At 52.5% G+C, this 21,817-nt stretch overlaps 2 protein-coding genes and 1 long non-coding RNA gene across 6 annotated transcripts in view; all 3 read left to right on the forward strand.

Moving 5' to 3' along the window:
- The window catches only part of ETF1 (eukaryotic translation termination factor 1), a 28,362-nt gene extending 25,086 nt beyond the window's left edge, over nt 1-3,276 (forward strand). The window contains exon 10 of the mRNA XM_075442000.1: nt 1,165-3,276. Within this exon, the coding sequence (XP_075298115.1) occupies nt 1,165-1,247 (83 nt within the window). The 3' untranslated portion in view covers nt 1,248-3,276. The remainder of the gene's footprint in view (nt 1-1,164) is intronic.
- Nucleotides 3,277-6,892: 3,616 nt separating this feature from the next.
- LOC142364003 (uncharacterized) lies at nt 6,893-13,295 on the forward strand. Its single transcript, XR_012766084.1, has 3 exons — nt 6,893-9,866; nt 10,652-10,883; nt 11,952-13,295. It is a non-coding gene; the product is annotated as an uncharacterized LOC142364003 (long non-coding RNA).
- A 3,583-nt stretch (nt 13,296-16,878) lies between these two features.
- The window catches only part of FBXW11 (F-box and WD repeat domain containing 11), a 78,465-nt gene continuing 73,526 nt past the window's right edge, over nt 16,879-21,817 (forward strand). For 2 of the 4 annotated variants that reach the window (XM_075442002.1, XM_075442004.1), the window contains exon 1: nt 16,879-16,992. In XM_075442002.1, the coding sequence (XP_075298117.1) occupies nt 16,948-16,992 (45 nt within the window). In that variant the 5' untranslated portion in view covers nt 16,879-16,947. The remainder of the gene's footprint in view (nt 16,993-21,817) is intronic. The other 2 variants (XM_075442006.1, XM_075442005.1) reach the window with 1 other exon arrangement.

Below are 21,817 nucleotides of genomic sequence, written 5' to 3' on the forward strand. Positions count from 1 at the left end.
GTTACAGCTAAGTCTGGCAGAGGTGCAGGTAGCTCACGTGCTGCAGTCTGACAGAAATCATTAGCCCTGCACCTTGTTTCCCCCAGACTAGGGATTCTGGGACCAAGCTGTGGCTGATTTGCTGACAAGTTGACTGCTGCCACTTACTGTGTTTAGGCTGATGGGTGTAAAACAGAGATGAGTGTATTGTAAAGAGGAATCTCTAGGGGCCTGAGAACACCAGTCAGAAGGAAACAAGCTTGAAATGTTTGGCTGTGTAAGGAGCAACAGGTTTCTAAGTTTTCAGGGTTTATAATTCCAGGAGTCCTTCCCATCCTGCCAGATCCAGCCTCTTTGCGTGGCGGGATACTGCTCTCTGCCATGCTTCGGTCCCGGTAGTCTTTAAGGGAAGTACTCCTTCACCTGAGTAGGTGTTTCCAGGGATAAAGGCTTCCCAGAAACCTGAGCTGGCGTTTGGGGTGGGAAGAGTCCGGGAGGACAGCCACTAAATACTGCTTTTACTCTATGGTAAGAGTCACTTCAGTGCCAGCTGCCTTCTGAATTTCACTAATAGGCCTTCGTCTGAGCAGTTATATTAGGACAAACGATCCGTTACTGCTAGTTATTTGGAGATACAATCCTCCTAGGACAGGCCCAGCTTTTCCAGAAGAAAGCTGGCCTGTGCTGGGCAGGTAGGTATTTCTTCCTTTTGGCAATAAATTACACCAGGCTGTAACACGAATGTGGCATATTCGTAGAATCATAGGTTGGAAAAGACCTCTAAGATCAAGTCCAACCATCCCCCCAACACCACCATGCCTACCAAACCATATCCCGAAGGGCCACATCTACACGTTTTTTGAACACCTCCAGGTATGGGGACTCAACCACCTCCCTGGGCAGCCTGTTCCAATGCCTGACCACTCTTTCAGTAAAGAAATTTTTCCTAACATCCAGTGTAAACCTCCCCTGATGCACCTTGAGGCCATTGCCTCTCGTCCTGTCAGCTCTAGCTGCGTGTCTCTGTCAGTCATCAGCTGGAGCCTCACTTGCAGTACAAGTGCTAAGTCGGCTTCTGAAAATTGAATGGAGAACCTCTTGAGGTGCAGAGACAGGGCCAGTAAACTGCTTAAAATGCCTTCCTAGCTCCTTTTTGAAGAAGCTAAAGCGTGTTGTTTTTACCAGGTATCTTGCGGTACCGAGTGGACTTCCAGGGAATGGAATACCAAGGAGGAGACGATGAATTTTTTGACCTTGATGACTACTAGGTAGTCGACCTGGGTCCGGCAAAACGTGCCTCGCCCCTCCAGCATCCAACCCAAGGAGCAAACTCATGGTGGAAAACACAACAGATCCCTGCCTTAGAATTGGAACATTTCCAGAACTTGATCCACAAGCATTGGATTTAAAAAAGCAAAACCCTACACTTTGATTTGTCATAGTGTCAGTACAGCAGCAAACTACTAAGTTCCTATATGCCACTTTGGACTAATTTAAAAAGAATCCCGGTTTTTACTTTTACTCAGTGGTGAAATTGGTTGCTCTTGTATTTTATGAAAATGATTTTTTTAACCTTCATGATACATTAACTGCTGTAAAACCTCTTCCTTCAAAAATTAATAGAAGTAAGATCCTACTGGTTTATTTCTTTTTACTTTGATTGGAGAAATCAACCGCTGCATTTGGCAGCACCGTGACCCATTTACATGGCATTGTCAGCTTAGACTGCAGGAGAAGAAATGTAACGAAATTGGAGCCATTCATTCTCTTCAAAAGAATGAGAAGGCGCTTGCCTAGAGTGGTAGCTTATAACGTGTGGCTTGCAAATTCAGAGGGGCTGGGGAGGCTTACCAGCCAAACGTGCTTTAATCTGTTCGCAGAAGCACCGCTCTCTCCAACTAGGAAATGCACTTCATTGATTGCAATGAAAACGCTGCTGAAGTCTTGGGCTTAATTTGGTTTTGAGCAGTGCAGCCTTCAGGATTTATTTTTTTTTTTTTCAGTCTTGACAAAAAATAAACATATGATTTAAGTGAAGTAAGGTACACTTTGCTTTGTTTTGTTTCTCAGTAAGTTTTTGTTTTTGCTTTAGGACTGCGTAAGGTTTCCTTGATTATGTGAATTTGATCCCACAGTTCTTTAGTGGAAGCGGGTATTTTACAGGAATAATCAGTAAGCGGAGTCCTCGACGGAAACCTTAGTGCTGGCGCAGCTGGAGCATTTGATACCGGTGTGCCGACGGGGGCCATCCACCTCCCAGCACTAAGGCAGCCTGTCGTGTTGGCTCGCGAGCGTCCTGTAAATCCGATGCTGAGCTCTAATGCGCCCTTACTGGGTCAAAACTCCTGGTTGCATCAAGACTCAGGAAAGCTTTTTGTCACGCCTGCTATATAGAATGCATTTCGACCTACGAGAAACGGCTAAGGGTTTTTCAGGCGGCCTTGCAGGCCGGGGGCGAAGTGAATGTTGGCACGAGATAATGCACAAGTCTTTTGCTTCTTTCTGGGGGTTACTGGGTTCTCTGCCGGGCACCGGGACATGGCGGTGCCTGGTGGTTCTGTTCTGCGCTGGCTCTGTCGCTCCTGGCGCATCGGTCAAAAGCAGCTTCTGTTCCAAGTTGCACACCTGCCTATTTTTCCAATAATCCTGTTTCACTTGAATGGAGGGGGAGCCTGTCTTAAAATTTCTGCCACGCTGTTCTTTGAGGTCCAAAATTACCGTCGTTGTGAGCAATAGAATTCGTAACCCTGGTGTATAACCTGGCAGGTGGCTTTGCTGTTGGTTGCGCGTCAAAGCTGGAATCTCTCACGAAGGTGGGACTGGGTCCGCCGCAGATCTGCGCAAACCCGGGTTTGAGCACATCTGCGGTCTTCACAGCGGTATGTTCTGGATTTTGCCATTGTAAATGGGTCTAATGTGACATGACAAGACCAGAAAAATTGGATGTAAATTTACATTTTTGAATATACTGCTTGTTGTTTCACATGATACATTAGGGTATGCAGCTCCTTTTTGTAGTTTTTATTTTTACTATTTAAGTTTGGAAATGATGCCAAATTTTTGTATTTCTTTAATCAATGTGTTCTCTTCAGTGATATATATTGCATTATATATTGATGTGTATATCAATATATACTGATATGTATTACACTTACACATACAAACACGTTAAACGGGGGTGAAAAATCCTAGCCTTCGCATACTATATAGCCTCTGCAGAGAGATCCCAAGCAGTGATATCTTGGTGTTGTGATGTACAGAAATGGAGAAGAGTATTAAACCATATTTAAGAATATAGTACGGACTCCTGATTTATTTTCTTTAGTCCAGGAAACGCCTGCTTTGCTCTCAGCTTGGTGCCAGCACTGGAGTTTTGAGGTAGCTGTTTCACAGCTGGGCTGGAGAACATCTTGTTTCTTCGTCGTGCTGAGCTGCTCTCTTCAGCTGTAGCACAAATCTAACTTCAGAAGGGGGGGTGGGGCACCAACAACCCCTGCTCAGAGAAAGTTGTGCTGGGACTGTTACCTAGAGGTGGTCTTCTGAACAACTGAACAGTACCCTGCTGATGGAGAAACCTGCCCTTGGCATTCCAGTCACAGAACACCCGCCTGTGTGAAGAAGCCGCTGCTGCCCTACCCGTTCGTGCAGGACGCACCCGCATCAGCAGCGCAGTCGCTGCGGGGGCCTGCCCCCTACGCCTGTTCCTGGGCTGGAGCTGGATGTAGTGATGGCTGTCCCCGAGAGGACCTGCCTCCTTCCCTAGCTGGGAAGGCGATATGTAAAAGACTTCATTAATACCAGGAATGTTAGCGGAGGCTTTAATCGCCTGCCAGCTGCTCTCGCCCCGCAGCGATTCTCTGGCTGAAGCTGAGAGCGTCCAGCAGGCAGCAGGACCCAGGCTGTGTAGCCCTTTCCCTGCTGCCGTTGCGTGTGGGCTTACACAGACTCCAGTTTTTGTACTCCCTGCCTCTCTCTCTTTGAGCCGTGGTTGCAGCGGACAGGAGAGCGTGGTCCTCGGCTCCCCGGGCAGCGGAGGCTGCGGGGCTGGGAGGTTTCTGCTGGAGCAGAAATAAAAACGATGCACAGACCGACTTTGGTGCACGCGTCTCGTGCTGTCTGCAACCTCAGTGCAGAAAACCAGTCACCCCCAGCTCGTGGTGCAGAGAAACGCACGAGGCTGAGATCAGCACAAAATATTAAAAAAAAAACAGTCCTGTCAGTCAGCGCCTGTCGCAGGAGAAGCTATTGCTTGCAGAAACCTGCCCACGCGCGCTCTCTAGTTGGTGTAACCAGGCCTGTGGATGTACGTTGTTTTCACAAAACCAAAAATATTTCTCTGTTAACCCTTTACTGGCAGCAACAGCAAACCTGGTGCTGCTTCTCAGTTTTGCATTCCAAGGGAGAAGGAGGAGCGGGGAAGCCCGGCGGCTGTGGAGGGATGACGGGAGCTGTCTAGGTCGGTGTCACCAATCTTCCACGCCAGACGTGCTTGGAAGCTGCTGTCCCCTCACATGCTGATCTTCTGGGCCGGTTCTCCCGTCTCTTCCCCATCATGTTTCAGTGGGAAAACGCCAGCGTGTCTCGTCGGCAGAGCAGCCATGGGAGCTGCGTGCAGGGGTCCCCTCCGGCTGCGTCGGCGCTCGCGTCTGTGGCTCCTGCCAGGGACACTCCAGGGCTGCAGAACGATGAGGCTGCTGGGGAGAAACGCGGTGAAACTTCTTCCGTATAGCTGCTGCGAAAGAGGTCACCGGGTCCCTTCAGCCCTTCGGAACGCAGGGTCTGTCGCAGGCTTGCTTGTGTCCCGGCTGCGGGGTCAGGGTCGGCGCTCGGACGGTCTCCTCTTCGAAAGCCCTGATTTACAGATGCCTTTTTTTTGCCTCGGAGACTGCGGAGCGCCGTGGCGTCAGGCCGGGTGGGTTCTGCCTGGCGTGTAAACATCATCATCCTCATCATCACTTGCAGCACCCTCATCCAGGAGACCTGCCCGCCTTCGGCACGCCGGATTGCTGCAACGTGGAGTTCGGCAGGAAGCTCGGTGGGATGAGGTTTGTGAGCTTTCAGACACAGGTGGTCAGAGGACGTGGGTTTGTATGAGAAAGCTGGGCAGGAGGGCGTCCTGCCTGCCTGCTGCACCGTGGGCTGTTAGAGAATTATTTCCCCGGCAGGGATCCGATGGCGATTAGCTGGAATCACGAAGATAAATAAAGTGTCGCTCCCAGTTGCGTGGAGCCGCTTCCGTGCGTCTCGGAGAGGTTTAAAGTGTGCCCCGAGGGTCCCGTCCCGGTGCCGCTTCACGCCGTGACGTGGAAGTGGCGTGTGCTGGGCACGCACCGCCGCAGCCGGCTCCGGGACCCTCGCGTGAGCGGCTGTAGCAGATCATCAGCTTCTGCTTGCTGTCTGAATGCATTATTTTTTCTCACGTCAGAGGGCTTCAGCTCTTCTAAATGCTTCAGCTGCGTGTGCCTTATGCCCTCCATAACAGCCTCTGAACAGTTATTTTATGTATAGTACGTATATACTTAATAGGTGTATATATAGAAGTATCCACATGCGCAGTTATTCTGATAATGCTCTTTGTAAATGCTGCTTTTTGTATAGCTGTAATTAAAGACAGAATCTGCCCTTTACGGCTTGTTATTTTGGGAGCGCTGTTGTTGCTAGCAGGCTACACGTGCCATTGTCCTGGGCCGCCGAGCGCAGCCGGCAGCGCTGAAAGGCAGCTCTGGAATTTCGCTCGGCTATTTTTAGTCGGCGGTGAAAAACTGCGCTTCCAACACTTTTGAATCTTTGTCGGTGCTTAGACAAATCAGAGGGCAAATCCTGGCTTCTCGCTAACGAGAGGGACGAGGAGGTGACCTACAGATGCTGCAGAGGCTGAGCTGGTGAAGAGGTGAGGTGCGGGGGGGAAGGGTCCTGGCTCTGCCCGGCTGGTCGCTGCCTGGCTCGGGAGGGGAGGGGGCTGCACGGCCGCAGCCACCGGCCCGGCCCGCTTTACGCAGGTGGTCTGTGGCCGTCGCTGTGCTGGGTGGCTGCTGGCTCCTTGCTGTTCCCTGTGCTCCGCCATCTCCCTCTGCCTCCCCGCGTCTCCTTGTAGCTCCGTGGCGGGGCCCTGCGTACGGGTCTGCTCTCCACAGAGCCGCGGCGGTGGCCACCCTCTTCGAGAGCCGGGACCTGGAGGCAGGAGCTCCTGAAGGATGCTGTGTGTAAGGCCGTGCGGCTGAATATCGAGCTGTCAAGTGTTGGACTACTCCCTTCGGCCCCAACCGCCTCTGCAGCTGTAAGGCAAAAGCAGCTTCTAACGCGCCATTTCTTCTTGTTAATGCCAGGGCAGGAGTTTTCTGAGAGGCTGCTTCACCCGTTTGGCCACCGAGTTTCCACACTGGCACAAAACCCCTCATTCTCTGGCAACGGGATCCTCACAGCGGAGTTTCTTTGTCTTGGTGTTCCCTGCCGTGTGCTTGGAGAGTCCCAGCCATTGCTTTGCTGCTTTCTTTCCCTGTGCTCTCACTTCAGGACTTGCTTTGAACGGGGACACCTTTGACTAGGCTTGGTTGTGGCTCCCAGTAGCCTCCAGTTACCCGGGAGCTGCTCTGCACATCGCCCAGCCCCGCGGAGGTAAGCGGGTACCGAGGGCGATCGCTCCGGGAAGGAGGCGTGCGGCGACCCTGGGCACGCGCGGGCTGATGGGGGATGCCGGGCAGGGGGTCCCCAGTCGCGTGGTCGTGGGGTCCCCAGCCGCGCTCTCGCTGCTGGCATTCGGCTGAGGTGGAGGTGCCTCCCTCCTGCACCCTCCTGCTTCTTCCCTGCCGCGGCCGTGCCTCCCTCAGGGCGCGGGGAGGGGACCCCGCAGTCCTTGTCGCTGGAGGTTTTGTGGGTACCCAGCGTCCCTTTCCCAGGACCGCTTGGCCCAGGACAGACCCAAACCCGTTCCAGTGTGCCTTTCCCAGGCCCATTTGGCCCAGGACAGACCCAGACCCGTGTACCCCAGCGCCATCCAGCCTCCCCCCAAGCCAGCCACGCTTCTGGATATCGGCACTGACCATGAGCTTTCAGATGCTACTCCCTGAACTTGGAGCCCCTGCAAACCGTGCTCTGCTGCTCTCTCCACTGCCCTCGTCATCCCCTTGCTCTGCAGGACGTCGGCACGGGGGGACACCGATGGACTGAAGCCGCTTGGGCTAGAAAACAAGAAGGGAAAAGTTTGCTTAGAGATCGTCTCCCTTTAAGGAAAGGGTTTTCGTGTCTATTGAAATCGTGGTTTGTGAGGTTTTCCGAGTGCTTAGCGACACAGAGGTGTTCTGGAGTTGTCCATGGGAGCCCACCGCGGGGGCAGGCAGTGGGGACGGGCAGAGGGAGCACTCGCGCTCCCAGAGCCAGTTTTCGTTATGAAAAACCTCCCGTTCCTCCACGGCCCGCAGGGACGGCCTGGGGGAGCTCCCGCTGACTCGGTGCCTGCGCAACGCGGCAGGTAGCCAGCCGAAAGGACAAGGTCCGTGCTTCGCATGCGAGGCCAAGCACGGGGACTTGCCGTGCGAAACGCCAGCGGCAGAGGTGTAGCAAGCAGCTGCCGTAAGCTGAAGTCGGCCGCCTTTGCTCTTGGGAGCCAGGAACATACTTCTGGAGGGTGGGGAGGGAAGGGAGGATGCTTTAAACCCGTGTCACGGGTGGCAGCGGGCCGTCGGGACCCGGGACACGTCGCGTACCTCTGCGCTGGGGTTTCTGCCGTCGCTCCCCCTGTGTTGTCACACATCCGACGTGCCCTCTCTTCCTCGCCGCGCTGCCTTTCGCCACGCCGACTCCTAGGCTTCGCTTCAGCTGCTGGTTTCGCCATGCTGGGATGGCTTTGGGTTGCATCCGTGGCCGAGGGAATCTCAGACACCTCCCTCCTGCCTGCTCCGTGCGTGCCGCGCGTGACCGAGGTCTGCGCAGCCTTCCCGAGCGCGTGGAGGGCTGGCAAAGACGTGTGGTTCGGAGCCTGGCTCCGGCTCGTTCGCTAGAGCGGCTCCGGAGGAGCGTCCCAGGGCTGTCGGGGGGGACCGTGCTGCGCGTGGCCTTGGCGTGAGGAGCGTCGGGAGCTGCCCCTGCTCCAGCTCATCGGGGGTGCTCCAAGTGGGAAGGGCAGGGCCCGGGGGCTGGCTCTGACGGCTCGCTCCTTTTCATGTAACGTCTTATTCCTCTCGAGTCTGTCGGAGCTTATTCGTGGGGAAGGCGAGGGCTGGGTTTGCGGGAGAGACTGGCACGTGTGGGAGGTGAGCGGAGATGGTACCGGGACGAGCTCCTCTGCTGTGACCGTAGCTGAGGAGGATTTAAGTTAAATGAAAATTATTCTCCTGCCCTTTTCCTTGCTGAGGTGGAGATCGTCTCACCCCGTGGGCACAGGCCCCGGCGTGTGCCGCTCCGATGCGCTGTGGTTGGAGAGGTGCCCCTGGGCCACGTCAGCCACCGTCCAACCTCCCGTGGTACAAGCCACCAGGGAAACCAAAGAGCTGCCATAAACGTGTAAAAGTACACCTGAAGCTCAGAAAGAACCGCTATTCCGAAGCCTCTGTTGGCAAAATGCTGTGTTTCTTTTGATTTCTGGCCAGAGAGGAGGGTGGGGGGGTCTGCAGGGCTCTGCACTGCTGTAGCTCCGAGGGGTCTCGAGCAGGCTCCTGCAGCCCGGGCTGCGCTGCCTGGGGCAGAGACCTGGTCTGTGGGTGCCAGCTGGGGTGGCGGGGCCCGGCGGGACCCCAGGGCACCAGTCCTTCCCGAAGTCTGCGCAGCTGTAATGCATGGTAAAAAATAACCTGGAAAGAAACTCTGATGAAGACCAACAAAAGGGCCGGGGCTTTCCTTTCCCCTTGCAAAACCAACGGGTGGTTTAATCCCTCAATGCCCCGGTGCTGGGAATAAAGACCGTGTGCGTGAACTGCTTTCGTTCTTACTAACGGGGTAACTGAGCGACTCCCAGTCCCTCGCGGGTTTGCTGAGGGAGGTGGACGTGACCGCAGGGTGCTGCATTGCGAAGCAAGTCTGTTCGTACCTCTGTTGTCGTCTCCCGAGGGATTCCTGGCTTCGTGAGGTTGTCTTACAGCTGGCAGGACAGCGGCTTCCCAAATGTCACCTCCTCCTGCGCCGGATGGAGAGCCAGCGCTGCCCGCCTCCGCAGGCAGGAGCCCTCTCCTGCTCCTACAGAGTCCTGTCCTGGGTAAGCTGTCTGCTTCCAAACAGTCCGTCGTCAACTCTTCCATCTTGCCGACGGGTCTGTAAGTTTAATTGAATGCTGAGGACTGAGCTTCGCAGCGTATTCACCATATACGATCCCATTCTCGAGGGCAACAACCACGTAAGTGCACACATCTGGACCGAAGCTGGGACTGCAGCGAGCCCTGATGGTCTGGCAGCCCCGCCGATCCAGCAAGGAGAATTCATTGCCCCGGCAGGGAGTTCAGTCGGGTTCAAGCCGAGCCGAACCCAGCTGAGGCCAAGAGAAGTCCTCAGGCTTTGTGGTCGGCTCGTAGCGACAGCACTGCCATATTCACTGCGTGACGGGGCCACGCTGCAGCCCACCTCGGTGCCGGCACCGCCAGGCTGAGCTGCAGCCAAGGTTTGGTTCTGTCCTCAGACGGTGACGTGACAGCAAGGCAGAGGGTGGTGAGCCAGGCGAGAGCGGAGAAACCTTTCTGTCCCACCTGAAAACACCGGCGAGAGCCCTGGGAAGGCTGCGGAGCAAGGCTGGCTCCGAGGTTAAAGCGGGGATTCTGGTGATGGTTTTTGTTCTCTCCGTCCAGCACAAGGTGAAAGTACATTTGAATTTCTTAATTGTCCACAATACGCCGAAGGCGTCGAGAGGAAATAAAGACATTGCTGGAATAACCTGACAGCGTGTCTGCAGACGGTATTTGCCAGTGAGTACAGAAACAAATGAATCGCAGACGTCCAAGGCAGGAAATAAATAATTAGCGGGGTGCGTGGGGGTTTTTGGTTTGTTTGGTTTTTAATATTGGGGCACTAGCGCTTCGAAACAGCATTTTGATCACCCCAGGGGGGGTCTGTGAATGCTGCGGGTAAGCCAGGACAGAGGCTGGGCTGGGAGAAGCGGGAGCACAGGCCGAGGATGGCCCCGGGGTGTCTGTCTGCCGGGGGTTCCCCCCGAGGCCAGCGGGTTTCCGGCAGGGAAGGGGCCTGTGGGGGGCTGGGAGGTGCCAAGCCGTGTCCCCCGTGCTGCGCATTCCCCGTGCTGGGGTCACGCGAGGGGCTATGGGTGACTCCAGCCCTGGAGGTGCCGGGCAAGACAGCGCAGTTCCCGCTCCAGAAGTGCAAGCGACTGTTTGAACAAGGTGAAATGGTGTCCGAAACCTCAGTTAAAGGGGGGCTACGGTACGCGATAGTCCCGGGGCTGGGCAGCTCTGGTGAACCAGCTGGTTTCACATGCAATTTATTAAAATTTGGGGTTGTTTTCTTAATAATCCAAAGATGACACTCTCTAAGCCCAGTTTGCAAATATCCCTCTGAATTGTATCAGCTGAGCTTTTCTTTTTTTTTTGTAGTTTTCATGTGACAGGAAATTTTATTGCATATTCAAGACCAGGTCCTGCCATACTGCGGGGGTTTTACATAACTGGCTTCCCCTGCCTATGTATGAAAAGAGCAGCTCTGTGCTGTTTTCTTACACCTGTGAAATGGTTTCTAGTTTTTAGGAGACCTGAGGAGCGGTGCAACTTGTCTGACCTGGACGAGCAGCGGTCTGCGGGCAGGAGACAGGAGGGTCTGTGGAGGGGCATGAAGGAAAGCAGTGATCCCGCGGGGTGCAGAGGGTCAGGCGTTCACCCACGCTTTGGAATGGGATCTTCTGGCTCTCTAATCTTTAGACCACACAACCGTGTCCTGCTTCATCACGTAGGACGTGTCTGCCGAAGCTGGAGGTGAGCTGCAGCCGTGAGTCACAGAACCCAGGCGCTGCGGCTGGCGGCCGTCTCGCTGCCCACGCCTGCTTTTCCTCCTCCTCACTCCGATCCTTATCGCCAAACCTTTATCGAAGGAACAAAGCGATGGGGAAGAAGAACTGGGGCGCTGGATCCCATGCTTGGGAGCGTGGGTCCCGAGCAGCGCTGCTCTCCAGGGTGCCCCATCACCCCAAAGCAGCAATGCTGCCTGTGCCGAGAGCCCCGTGCCTGCGTCCCCATCAGCCGTGGCCGTACCAGAAGCAGCCCCAGGCCCTGGGAGAGCCACGTGGGTTTTGCTGCTCCACATCCCGCGTGATCCTATGGCAGGCGGCACCGCCTCCTTCACGCGAGGATGAACAGAAGGGGCTTTGAAATTGATATTTTATTTTCCTTTCCTTATTTATAATGGTACTTTGAGCCCCCCTTGCTCCTAACCTCATTATTTTAGGTGCCCCAGCAGAGCTGGGTAAAGACTGGCTGCTTCTCTCTGGGTGGCAGCAGAGTTAGTGCATCTGTTACTGGGCAGGGGTAAGAATCCTGAATCTGCTCAATTTCTCCAGATCTTTTAAAAAAAACATCAAACCTAGTGTCACCCTATTTTGGCTACAAAATATTTCTTTGATGGAAGAATAAACATTTTCATACTTCAAGTGCAGCCACCCCTACCCTGAGAAGAATGTTTATTTATATCTTACTCCTACCAGCTGTAAGTTCAATAATTGTGCTTCCAGCAGGAGCATTTGAAATGTATCTGCCCTTGCTCTTCTCACGCCACATCTCGTTACTGGCCATTGAGTGTCCTCTGACCCCTATCCAAACAGCCAAATAAACCATCGTCAGATCCTAAAATGAGGGGTTTAGCGAGGAGACTATGTTAGGCTGGGGATTTCGGGATGGCATCCGAAGTCTGGGAAATGGATACCCAGGGAGCTGCCGGAGGATTTGAGCAGCCAGCTCCCGCCAGCTCCAGAGCAAATCCCAGAGATTGTGTCATTTTGGCACTGCCTGTCTCTCATTTTTCTTTCTTTTTTTTTCACCTGTCTGCAGCCTTGCTGGATCCGTGGAGGGCCTGGGGGCAGCGTCCTTGCCTGTGGGTACGGAGGAGCCTGTCTGGGAGGCACGCGGGCCGGTCGCTTTTATCGTCGTCCCGTGGCTGTTGAACGTCAAGGAGGATCCCTGAAATAATGGGCAAGGTGACGGGATGACTGCCACATGACTGGGCTATTCGAGGCCTAAAAAAATTGCATTAAATTGAAACAGGCTTAGAAATAAATCACTTTATTACACTGAAAGGTTTTGGGGACAAAAAAACCAAATCGTGTTCTAACTGGGAAGTATTTCTATACTGTGTCAGTCCTAATATCCTCCTCCAGGTGCTCTGTGGTGCCGTTCCGCAGCAGCACGGGCCGCAGACAGACCTATCCGAGTTGGGGGAGAGGCTGAGGGGATCAGTGAGCAAATCCCTCCGTGGGGCCGGGCAGGCTGTGGGACCGGCGGCACGGCTACCTGCTGGGCTCCCCCCCCCCGTGCTGCCCACCCGTCCCAACGTGGTCTGCCCTCCCCGCGTGTCTCTGCTGGAAAATACCTGCTGGAAGATCCATGCGGTGAGCGTGCAGAACATGTGGGCTTCAGATGGTCGCCGTGTTTCGGCAGTGGTCCCAGCCCAGGGGCGGTGGTCTGGGTCGGCTCATCGGGGCAGGGCGCACACCGGGCCTGGGATGCCCACCGCCTTCGGGGCAGTGCCAGTCTCGGGACCATACCAGCATTCCAGGGTTTCTTTTAAACACAGAATCACAGAATGGTCGGGGTTGGCAGGGACCTCTGTGGGTCATCCAGTCCAACCCCCTGCCGAAGCAGGGTCACCTACAGCAGGCTGCACAGCACCGCGTCCAGGCGGGTCTGGAATATCTCCAGAGAAGGAGACTCCACAGCCCCTCTGGGCAGCCTGGGCCAGGGCTCCGTCACCCCCAGAGTGAAGAAGTTCTTCCTACTTGGTAACACACGGTTACTTTTTCTTCAATGTGGTGAGGAAGACATCAACCTCAATTAATTCTTGCCCTCTTGCACAACGTGGAGGTATCACCGGTTCGCTGGGGCTGGGGCTTTCCCTCTCACTTCCCCCTTGTCTTCACAGGAAAACTGGCAGAGCAAGTCCTCTTGGGCTGAAACTGCCCCACCACCCTGGTGTGCTTCCACCCGAGCAAGGTCGTCATTAGCGCTTAATGACCAGCTTTGTCCCTGCTCTGCTGATGGGCAGATGCGTGACGCAGATCCGGCAGCAAACGGCGGTACACACGGAGGAGTTACTGATAGAGCACTGGGGTAGCCCGCATTCCGAGCACACGCCCAGAGACACGCTCCTCACGTTATTGCAGCTGTGCCTTCATGCCGTCATGGGAAAACAGCGCTTGGCTTCAGCAGAATCCAACGCATTTGCATCTCTGAATAAATTTAGCAAAAATCTGATTTGTTTGTCCGTCTTATTAGACCTTGCCTTGGACATGTCACTCAGTCCTCACGAGCTCTTCTAAAGAGTCACAAGTTGCTCAGAAACCACTTTAATTTACAGATACAAGGATCGATATCCCCTGCTCTTGCTTTTCTTGGTGTTCTGTACTAAAGCCAAAAATTTGATTTTTTTATAACTCTTTCCTTAATTATTTTCAACATTCTTCTCTTTCTTTCATATCATAGAAACTGTTTTTTCTGTAAGATTAAAAGCAGTTTACAGGCACTCCAGCTCCATCTGACAGCTCGTGCCACCGTTTCAAAGACCCACGCCCGCTTCTGTAGCATCCATCATTGCGACGTGTTAACTGTTCAGACTGCCAGAATGAGACCATGAATTTACTCTTTCTTCAAAGAAATTGAGGAATTTTTGCCTATTTTTCTCTTTTTTGTTCCTCTTTCAGGTCCTGGGCGATCCTTTCCATGGTCAGAAAACTAGCCTGACTGTACAGCTGTACTTTGGAAAGCGCCACGTAAAATAGTTTTGTGCTGGTCAGCAAATCTCTTCCCTGCATATATTTAGACTGAGACATGCTGATTTTTGACTTTGGTGTCACAAACAAATATCTGCTGCCTTGTTCAATCTTCGGAGCGAACATCTGATTACAGGGAGAGCAATAGCACGCTGGATTTTGTCCCACCTTGTCTTCGGTGACACCGCTGTGAGCTTGTCGAGGTCGGTGGCGTTGCACAGCGCGAAGGACGGGGTATGATTTGACCTGCGAGTCCTTCGTTCAAGGCCGTGATGTGAAGGTGGAAAGAATTCAGGCCAGCTGTCAGCCCGGGTGCCCAGGTTTGACGGGAAAAGCCCTCGGATGTTTTCTCACGTGGAAACGGAGCGTGGCTGGGTGAGGGTCAGCGGGCGCTTGCACAGCCCAGGCTGATGTTAGCAGTGAGTTTGGGCTTTGTAGCCCTGGTCAGAGGGACTTTGGCGCAAGAGCATGTTTGGTATTCACTTTGTCTGGAAGAAGGTAAGTGGGGCAGCTTTCAGGGCACATCAAAGTTTCACCCCCAGACTCTGAGAAGCAGCAGCAGCGGTTGTTTGATGGAGAGGGAAAGGTGCTGCTCTTCATTTGCATTTTTCAATGCCATGAAAAGAGTTTAGACCTCATGGTTAAGCATTTTTTTAAGCATTTTTGAATGAATAAAATACATTTCTGCTGACATAAACGTCCTGTAAAACAGGTGTGTTGTCAGTAAGAAAGGACTTTGCGCCACTTCCATGTGTTCCTGCTCCATTTCTTAACTGTTTGGCAGAGGTTTAAACAGATCACGGAAAAAAATGCTTAGGATGAAGCTACCGAGTCCATTTTCATCGCAAGCACAGAGTCGCCAGTGCTGAGCTGTTACACCAGACTGCTGCTTAGGACATTTCTGCTTCCAGTTTCCAATGCCTACAAATGCATTTGGTCCCTGCTGTGTCATCAGAGCGCAGCCTGCGCGCCCTTGGTCGCCCAAAGCCCCTGAGCTCTCCGTGTCGCCGATCCTGTAATCCCACCTGACGCTCCCTCCAGCTGGCTCCAGCGGCCGAAGCCCGTGGATGCTCGGAGCCTCCCTGTGTTGGTGGTAGCAGAGGACGGCAGCAAGCTGCAGCCTGCCAGCAAGACGCAGACCCTAAAGGCTGAAAAAGCTGATAGCTGCGAAGGGTTGCGCTCAGCTAGGTGGAAACGCCTCCACCTTATCCAAGTGTTTCCATGCCTCCTCGCACACACGGCCTATCTCCTTTCCAAACTTTCACGTTTGCCCCTTTCTGTCTTCATCTAACCTGGACTGAGAGTTTCCTCGGGCAAGGACCGGCTGTTTTGTCTTCCAAATGCTGTGCCCGCGGTCAGTTGGCATTCGGTAAATAATCCCATTTCAGTGTGTCCATGCTGGGGTCCGCACCCGGTGCGGGGCTGGCCCGCTGAGCAGCTGGAGCGGCCGCGCAAGCAGGAATCGGTTCTGCGCTTAGAAGCACGGACACCGAGCGATGCCAGCGAGGGAAGCCCTGAGGCACATGGCTGGACAGAATGGGACTTCTTAAACAAAACTGCTAATGAAATTAACAGTACAGCGCGCAGAACCAGCGTGTGATTCTGTGTCTTATAATGCTTTCCCGAGTAGTTTGCAGATGCTGGCATTTTTCATGGGTTCTAGTCTCATTTCCATCATGCTACTTAAGGAGAAAAAAAAAACCACTAGGAAAAAACCACCACTGCTTAACAGTTTTGTAATTCTAAAAAATATCATCCTAACAAGTTTCTCTGTGTTCACTGTTTTTTGAGGAAAAACATAAACACAAAATGCCGCTGGTGCTTTATTCTGTTAGACAAATGGAGTCCCGTTCTCCCACCTCAGGTCCCTACGGACTGATTTAGAGCACCGTGAGGACTCCAGGTCCCAGGCAGTGAAGCCTCCTCCCCCGTTACGCTGCGGCCGCGGAGGAGCTTAGACAGGGATGTTTCTGATTTCCCAAGGTACCGTCGCAGGCTGCGACTTCTCTTGGGTTTTAACTGTTAATTTGGGACTAAGCAGGTTACACCCGGCTCTGCCACCAAGAAGAAACTCAGCCAGAGGTGCTGCAACAGTCTGCAGCAATTAGCTACAAATCCAGCCACAGTATACTCCTTTATGAAAATGTTACTCTTCATAAACCCCAACAGAAATGTCACTGTGACGCTGGCAAAAGCTTCCCACTCCAGTGCCCAACATTTCCCCTGGTTTTGAACTTGCTCTCCTCCAGTGCCCAAGTGTTTCTGGTTTTATATCACGAGAACACAGGTGCCAGGTGTGCCACAAGAGTCGGGGGCCGGCTTCCTCTCTGGGCAAGCCAAAAGTGTTTGAGAGGGGGTTCTCTGCACACGCTTCGCAGTGGAGACCGGGGTTCTCCTAGGGACTGGCGGCCAGCAGGCTTCCTCTCTCTGTGAGTCTGGGTGTAACAGCAGGAAAATGAGCTTCAGCCAACGCCTGGCTGAATACCGAGACACCAACATTATTAAAGATATTAAAATTAGTTTCTTGTGGCGGGATGAAGTCTCTGTAAATCTGCTGATTTGGCGGGCGGGCGGCGGAGCACGGCGCGGCGGGAGAGCGCGGGCCGGGGAGCCTCAGGGCCGTCTCCCCGTGCCGTGGGCTCCCCGCTGTCCCGCAGCAAGCCCCGCGCCGCGCTCCCTTCGCTCGGTTCTGCAGCCGGCGGGGAGGCCCCGGCCCCGCGGCCCCTTGCACCCTCCCTGCTCGGCTCCGAAGACACGGGCACCCACAGGGCGCGGGGCCCGGCCCCGCGACAGACATGGCGGCGTCCCTGAGGTCCTCCCGGCGCCCCCCGCGCGGGGAAGCGGTGCACGCCGGGAGCTCCCCGCAGCCAATGGCGGCGCGGGGCCGCGGGGGCCGCCGGGAGTTGTAGTCTGTTCGGAGCGGCGGCGGGGCGGCCGGCGGGCTCTCCCCTCTTCCGGGCGATGTGACGTCACGGGGGACGCAGCGCGCGTGTGCGTGCGCGGCGGGGCCTGGCGGGCGCGGGGCCTGGCAGGCGGGGGCGGCCGCGGAGCTGCCCGCCGCGATGGAGCCCGACTCGGTGATCGAGGACAAGACCATCGAGCTGATGGTGAGTGACCCCCCCCCCCCCCCCCGCCCCGCCGCCGCGCCTGGGCCTGCGGGGGTCCGGCCCAGGCCCGCGCCCCGCCGCTCCCCCGCCGCTCGCTCCTCCCGCAGCCAGCGCCTTCATTTCCTGAAAAAGGAAGAATTTATAAAGAATTATAACACCCCTCCCCCCCGCACCCCCCCTCAGAAGGCAGCGCCGGTCCCGGGAGGCGCGAAATAACCGCTATCGGTGCGCGGGCACGCCGCGGAAAGCGAAAGGGCAAGGCCGCGGGGCCCGGCGGGCAGCGGGGCGGGGGCGGCTCCCGCAGCGGGCTGCGGTGCCGGCGGGGCGGTGCGGTGCGGGCCCGGCCGGCGGGCGGGTTCTCGCCCCCTCGCTAACGCTCGGGCCGCGGGGCCGGGCTCGGCGGGGAGGCGGCCGGGGGGAGGCCGTGGGCAGGGAAGGGTTCGTTGGGCGGGTTTGTTATCTTTATTTAATTTTCTTAATACAAGCAAATCCGAGATTTCCATAGCCAGATATTCGGGGGCCCCGATTTTACTGCCTTTAGGGGCGAATAAAATTGAAGCGAGGAGCAGAGAGAGGTAATCATCGCGAAATGTCTGCCAATTTATTATTTGTCATAAGCGTAATTTGCTTTCGCATGCAGAATTTCATGCGGTAGCGCAGAGTTGAGTGGCAAAATGCAAAAATCGGCTTTTCATCCGCTCTGAAGGTGAGCTGGGTTCAGTGGAGACATTAAATGGGGTTTTTAGCCAGCAGAGTTCTTGCTTAAACCGCCTGGTCTGGAAAATACCAACTTTCTTTGAGTGTTGTCTGCTCTCAAGAAGCAGAAATTAAAAAAGGGGGGGAAAACCTCAAACCCCTTTGTGATTCTTTCCGTATTTGTTTCTGATCGCTTGAGGCCGACAGCTTAAAAGCCGCTCTTGGCAAGCCTGCCTGCCCAGTCCCGATCGATTCGGTGACCGTGCACCTAACCGTGGGTGACATCAGAGCTGTGTCCGCGTTCGTGGACTGCAGCAGCAGGGACGAAGGTGGGGGCCGTCCGTTACGGGACGAGTCGCCTCCGGAAAAGACGTCTGCTAAATCTCCGAGGTGGGAAGTTTGTTCTAGTGGCTTTTTTTGGTTTTTCCCCTACCTGGAACGGAGGGTTGCTAGTACTCCGCAGCCTGGGGTTTTGTGAGGTGCTCAAATAGCATTTGAGGCTGGAAGGTACGTTTTGCCTCGCTCGACTTTCTCACTTGTCTTTTTGTAAATGCTCTCCTGTTTTAGAAATCTCTCCTCTTTGGGGTCAAATCGTTAGCAGGCAGAAGCAAATGTTAACTTTGGTGGATGCTGCTTGTACCCTCTGTTTACGGTTGGACCTGAGATGTAGTAGGAGATTAAAGAAATGAATTTTTGTCTCTTTTGCAAGAAATTCATCAATATGAAAATTTAAGAAGACGAAAAATTAATTCTATAGTTTCCAGTAGAAAATGGTACTCTGTAAAATGTAGTTGGTAGTTGAATTTAATTCCAGCCATAGTGAAGGCTTGTGTTTGAGTGTAAATGTTTCACTAAAATCATTGAAAGCCATTCCTAAGCGAAGACGTGGCTTGGAGGTTTTGCCTTCCTGTGTGTTGTAGGAGATAAGGGTGTCCGAAAGATCAGTTTAAACACACAAAGCAGAAGTAGAAGCCGTATTGACCGAGTTTTCAGCCAGTGATTTCAGCATTATATGCAGACTCTTGTATCAGTTGTTAATGCTGATGGCAAACATCCCTAAACCGGGGATCATCTTAGCGTGTCAGACTTACCGGGATGCTTTTCTTTTTAAGAATGCTACTGTTTACTAAAAGCAGGATGATTTATGCTTCTTTCTGATGCAGGAGGTTGGTTTTGGTGTGCTGTGGGTACTCGATCACTTCCCTCCAATGCCAAGGATGAATTTGTAGTGAATACAGGAGCAAATGTGCGTGATGCAGGAGTTCTGAGGACCAAATACGATATAATTCTGAGTGGCTGATAAACAAGAGAGAGTGTGTCAACATGCTAATTGCACGGAAGTTTCAGAACACAGTGTTCTAGCCCTCAACTGTGCCTTCGCTGGATAGATAATTTGCATTTATTTAAAGAAAAATCAGTCGTGGAAATAATACTGTTCCGTTTTTAAAACTGGAATCTAAGAGAAATATCAAGGTTTCAGAGTGACAACGTGCATTTGCAGTATGAAGATTTAGTGAGTGTTCTGAAGTCACCGAGTCTTTTAGGACAGCTAAAGGCTTTACATGGCTCGTTCTAGTTTTGTAAATCATGTCATCCAGCCATTTTAGCGGTGATGAGCAATTGATTTAACGATGACATTTCATGGCTTTTCATTTGCAGATGGTATCTACCTCTACAGGCGAGATACCCGTTGCCTGTGGAAGTGATGTCAAACTCAAAGTTTTAACTCGTGGTGGCTGCGGGAGGTCCAGATTTAGGTGAACAGCGTATCTGATGGGTTGGGTTTGGCTTAGATACCTTCGAACTTCTGCTGTCTCAGTTAAATGCTTTGCGCGAGTGGGCAAACTGTTAGAAAATGAGTAGTAAGGGAGTAAACCAGAACAGATGGAGGGCTGGCCAAAGTGATTGAAAGGGCTCTTTCTTCCCCTGGTTTTGATTTTTCTCTGTGAAATTAGATAACTGTAACCTTTTTGCTCTTCTAAAGAATCAAAGTTTTTTTTCTTAAGGTGAAGTACCATCAACAATGCTTTATGAAATAGGGTTTTTTACTGACAAGTTCAAAGCTGTGTATAAAATCTGTGTTGTTCAGTTGCATCAAACCCTCGTATGCATTTGCCTTCAATACCTGCTGAAAGCTTTGTGTTTTTTGTTTTCTCAGAAAGCTTCACTGAACCGTACTTTTGTTTTACCAGCAGACTTTCAAAGTAGGGGGTAATTAGCTTCTTAGTTCGTATTAAAGTCGTTGTAAAAGAATATGGCTAATACATTTTTTTTTTTTTTAAACAGGTTAAAAAGTTACACATTTGTAGGGTGAACTGTGTGCAGTGTAAGATGTGGGTAGTATAAAAAAAACCCATAAAATCTGTACAATCTGTTGCTCCCGGGCTCGTGTACCCACCAGACACCTGTGGGACACGGTTGTTGAAGCAGAAAGCCAATGGCGTGTAAATTCTCACTCTTAACTGAGGTTATTGTCATCTGCCTTGCCGCTGTGTCCCTGATGCATGTGCTGCTCTCCAAACACAGATCCCCCTGCTGCAGAGCTGGCAGTTTAAATTCGATATAACACCGCTCCGTGGTAGTAGTGTGAAGGGCTTTCGGGAAGACGGTGCCTAGGAATAAAAGTGACGAGCACTTATTTACACTGTATTATCATTTGTGTCTTAAAGTTATGTCTATGGAAAATATTCTTCCTCATACACTACCTTCACTGTCTAGAATGTCTCGCTCGCTGTCATATAAATGTCCAGTGTTTAAGTGCCTCTGTAAATAATAATAAATGAAGAACTATAATTGAATATCTTGCCAAAAGTCTTTCAGTTTCTCCTGGCAGAGCTTTGATGCGAGCTGAAGGTCTGCAAATTCGAAAGGTAACAACCTCAGAAGAAAGCATTTCACATCGGCGTGCCTTGCCAGCAGCAGCTCCTCCTGTAAATCACGCCAGCGGTACCTGAAGTTCCTTGGGTTACTGCAACTGGAGATGGCTGTGCCCCCAAACTATTTAAAGCTTTACAGTGCAAAATAAAGCTTAGCATTCTGTTTGGAAAGTGAAACACAGCTGCGGTATATATCTCAGTAGGGCTATAATGTTCTGGCTTTTTTCTTCCCTCTCTGTCTCAATCGTTGCAAGCCAAGTGGGCAGTTACATTTTTGTGAATTTTTTTCCACGTTTTCTTAGAGGAATCCTTCAAAGAATTTACGTTTGTAGCGACAGAGGTACAGATGGTCTAGCCAACGATCATCTTTGCATCTGAAACAAAGGAGGTACTGTTCTAGCTCAAACGTGACTGGTTCTTAATCAAAGGCTGCAAGTAAATGGAGAGCTAGTAAGACGTTTGTAAACCCGTGTGCAAACTCGTTGTGCTTTCTCCAGTGGGATAACAATCTAGTTGCTTTGCAGTTATCTTTTTTTTAATCTTCAGTAGCTAAATTAGAGTTGAGCGCTGCACGTCAGACATTTCAGCATGCAGTTGGTGGCATGACGGACGGTTTCATACATGGGGGGGAAGGAGACGGCTAGAGCAGGTATCTAGAGAGGTGATGGTTCGGTGGCTGTCAGGAAGGCGCAGGTGAGCCTCTGGGGCAGGGGAAGCGCGATCTGCGCTGCTGCACAGGCCGTCAGAGTGACAGTCACGCTGCAGAGTGCCTGTAAGAGGGAGGATGCAGATATAAAGAGGATAGATTGCTGTGGCTTTGGCAGCGGCACAGAAAATGGGAAGGAAGAGCTTAAGAAAATGAATTAGAGCGAGGCAACGGAGTTCAGAGCCAGCAGAGTGATGGTGAAATGAGGGGAGTGGACAACAAAGTGTGGAAAGCTGCCTCTTTTGGGAAGGGTTAGGTGAAACAATAGACCGAGTGAGGAAATGGGGTGCGAAGGGGAGAAGGAGAATACAAAGATACAGAAGAGAGGTTACAAAGAAGAAAAGTTATCTGAAGCTTGTGGGCAGAAGCCATCAGTTTATACAGGTGAGGGAAAACTGCAGATGCTCCATCTGTAGCGAAAATTCTGAAACTAAATTGCTTCTAGTTCTTAACAGAAAAAAGTTACAGTTTCTTGAGGAGACTAAATGTTACTGTTTCACCAAAGGCTTTTTAAATCTCATTTGAGATTCAGAGACTTTGTTTGCCT

This window comes from Opisthocomus hoazin, chromosome 23 (assembly GCF_030867145.1).
Source record: "Opisthocomus hoazin isolate bOpiHoa1 chromosome 23, bOpiHoa1.hap1, whole genome shotgun sequence".
Taxonomy (NCBI): Eukaryota; Metazoa; Chordata; class Aves; order Opisthocomiformes; family Opisthocomidae; genus Opisthocomus; species Opisthocomus hoazin.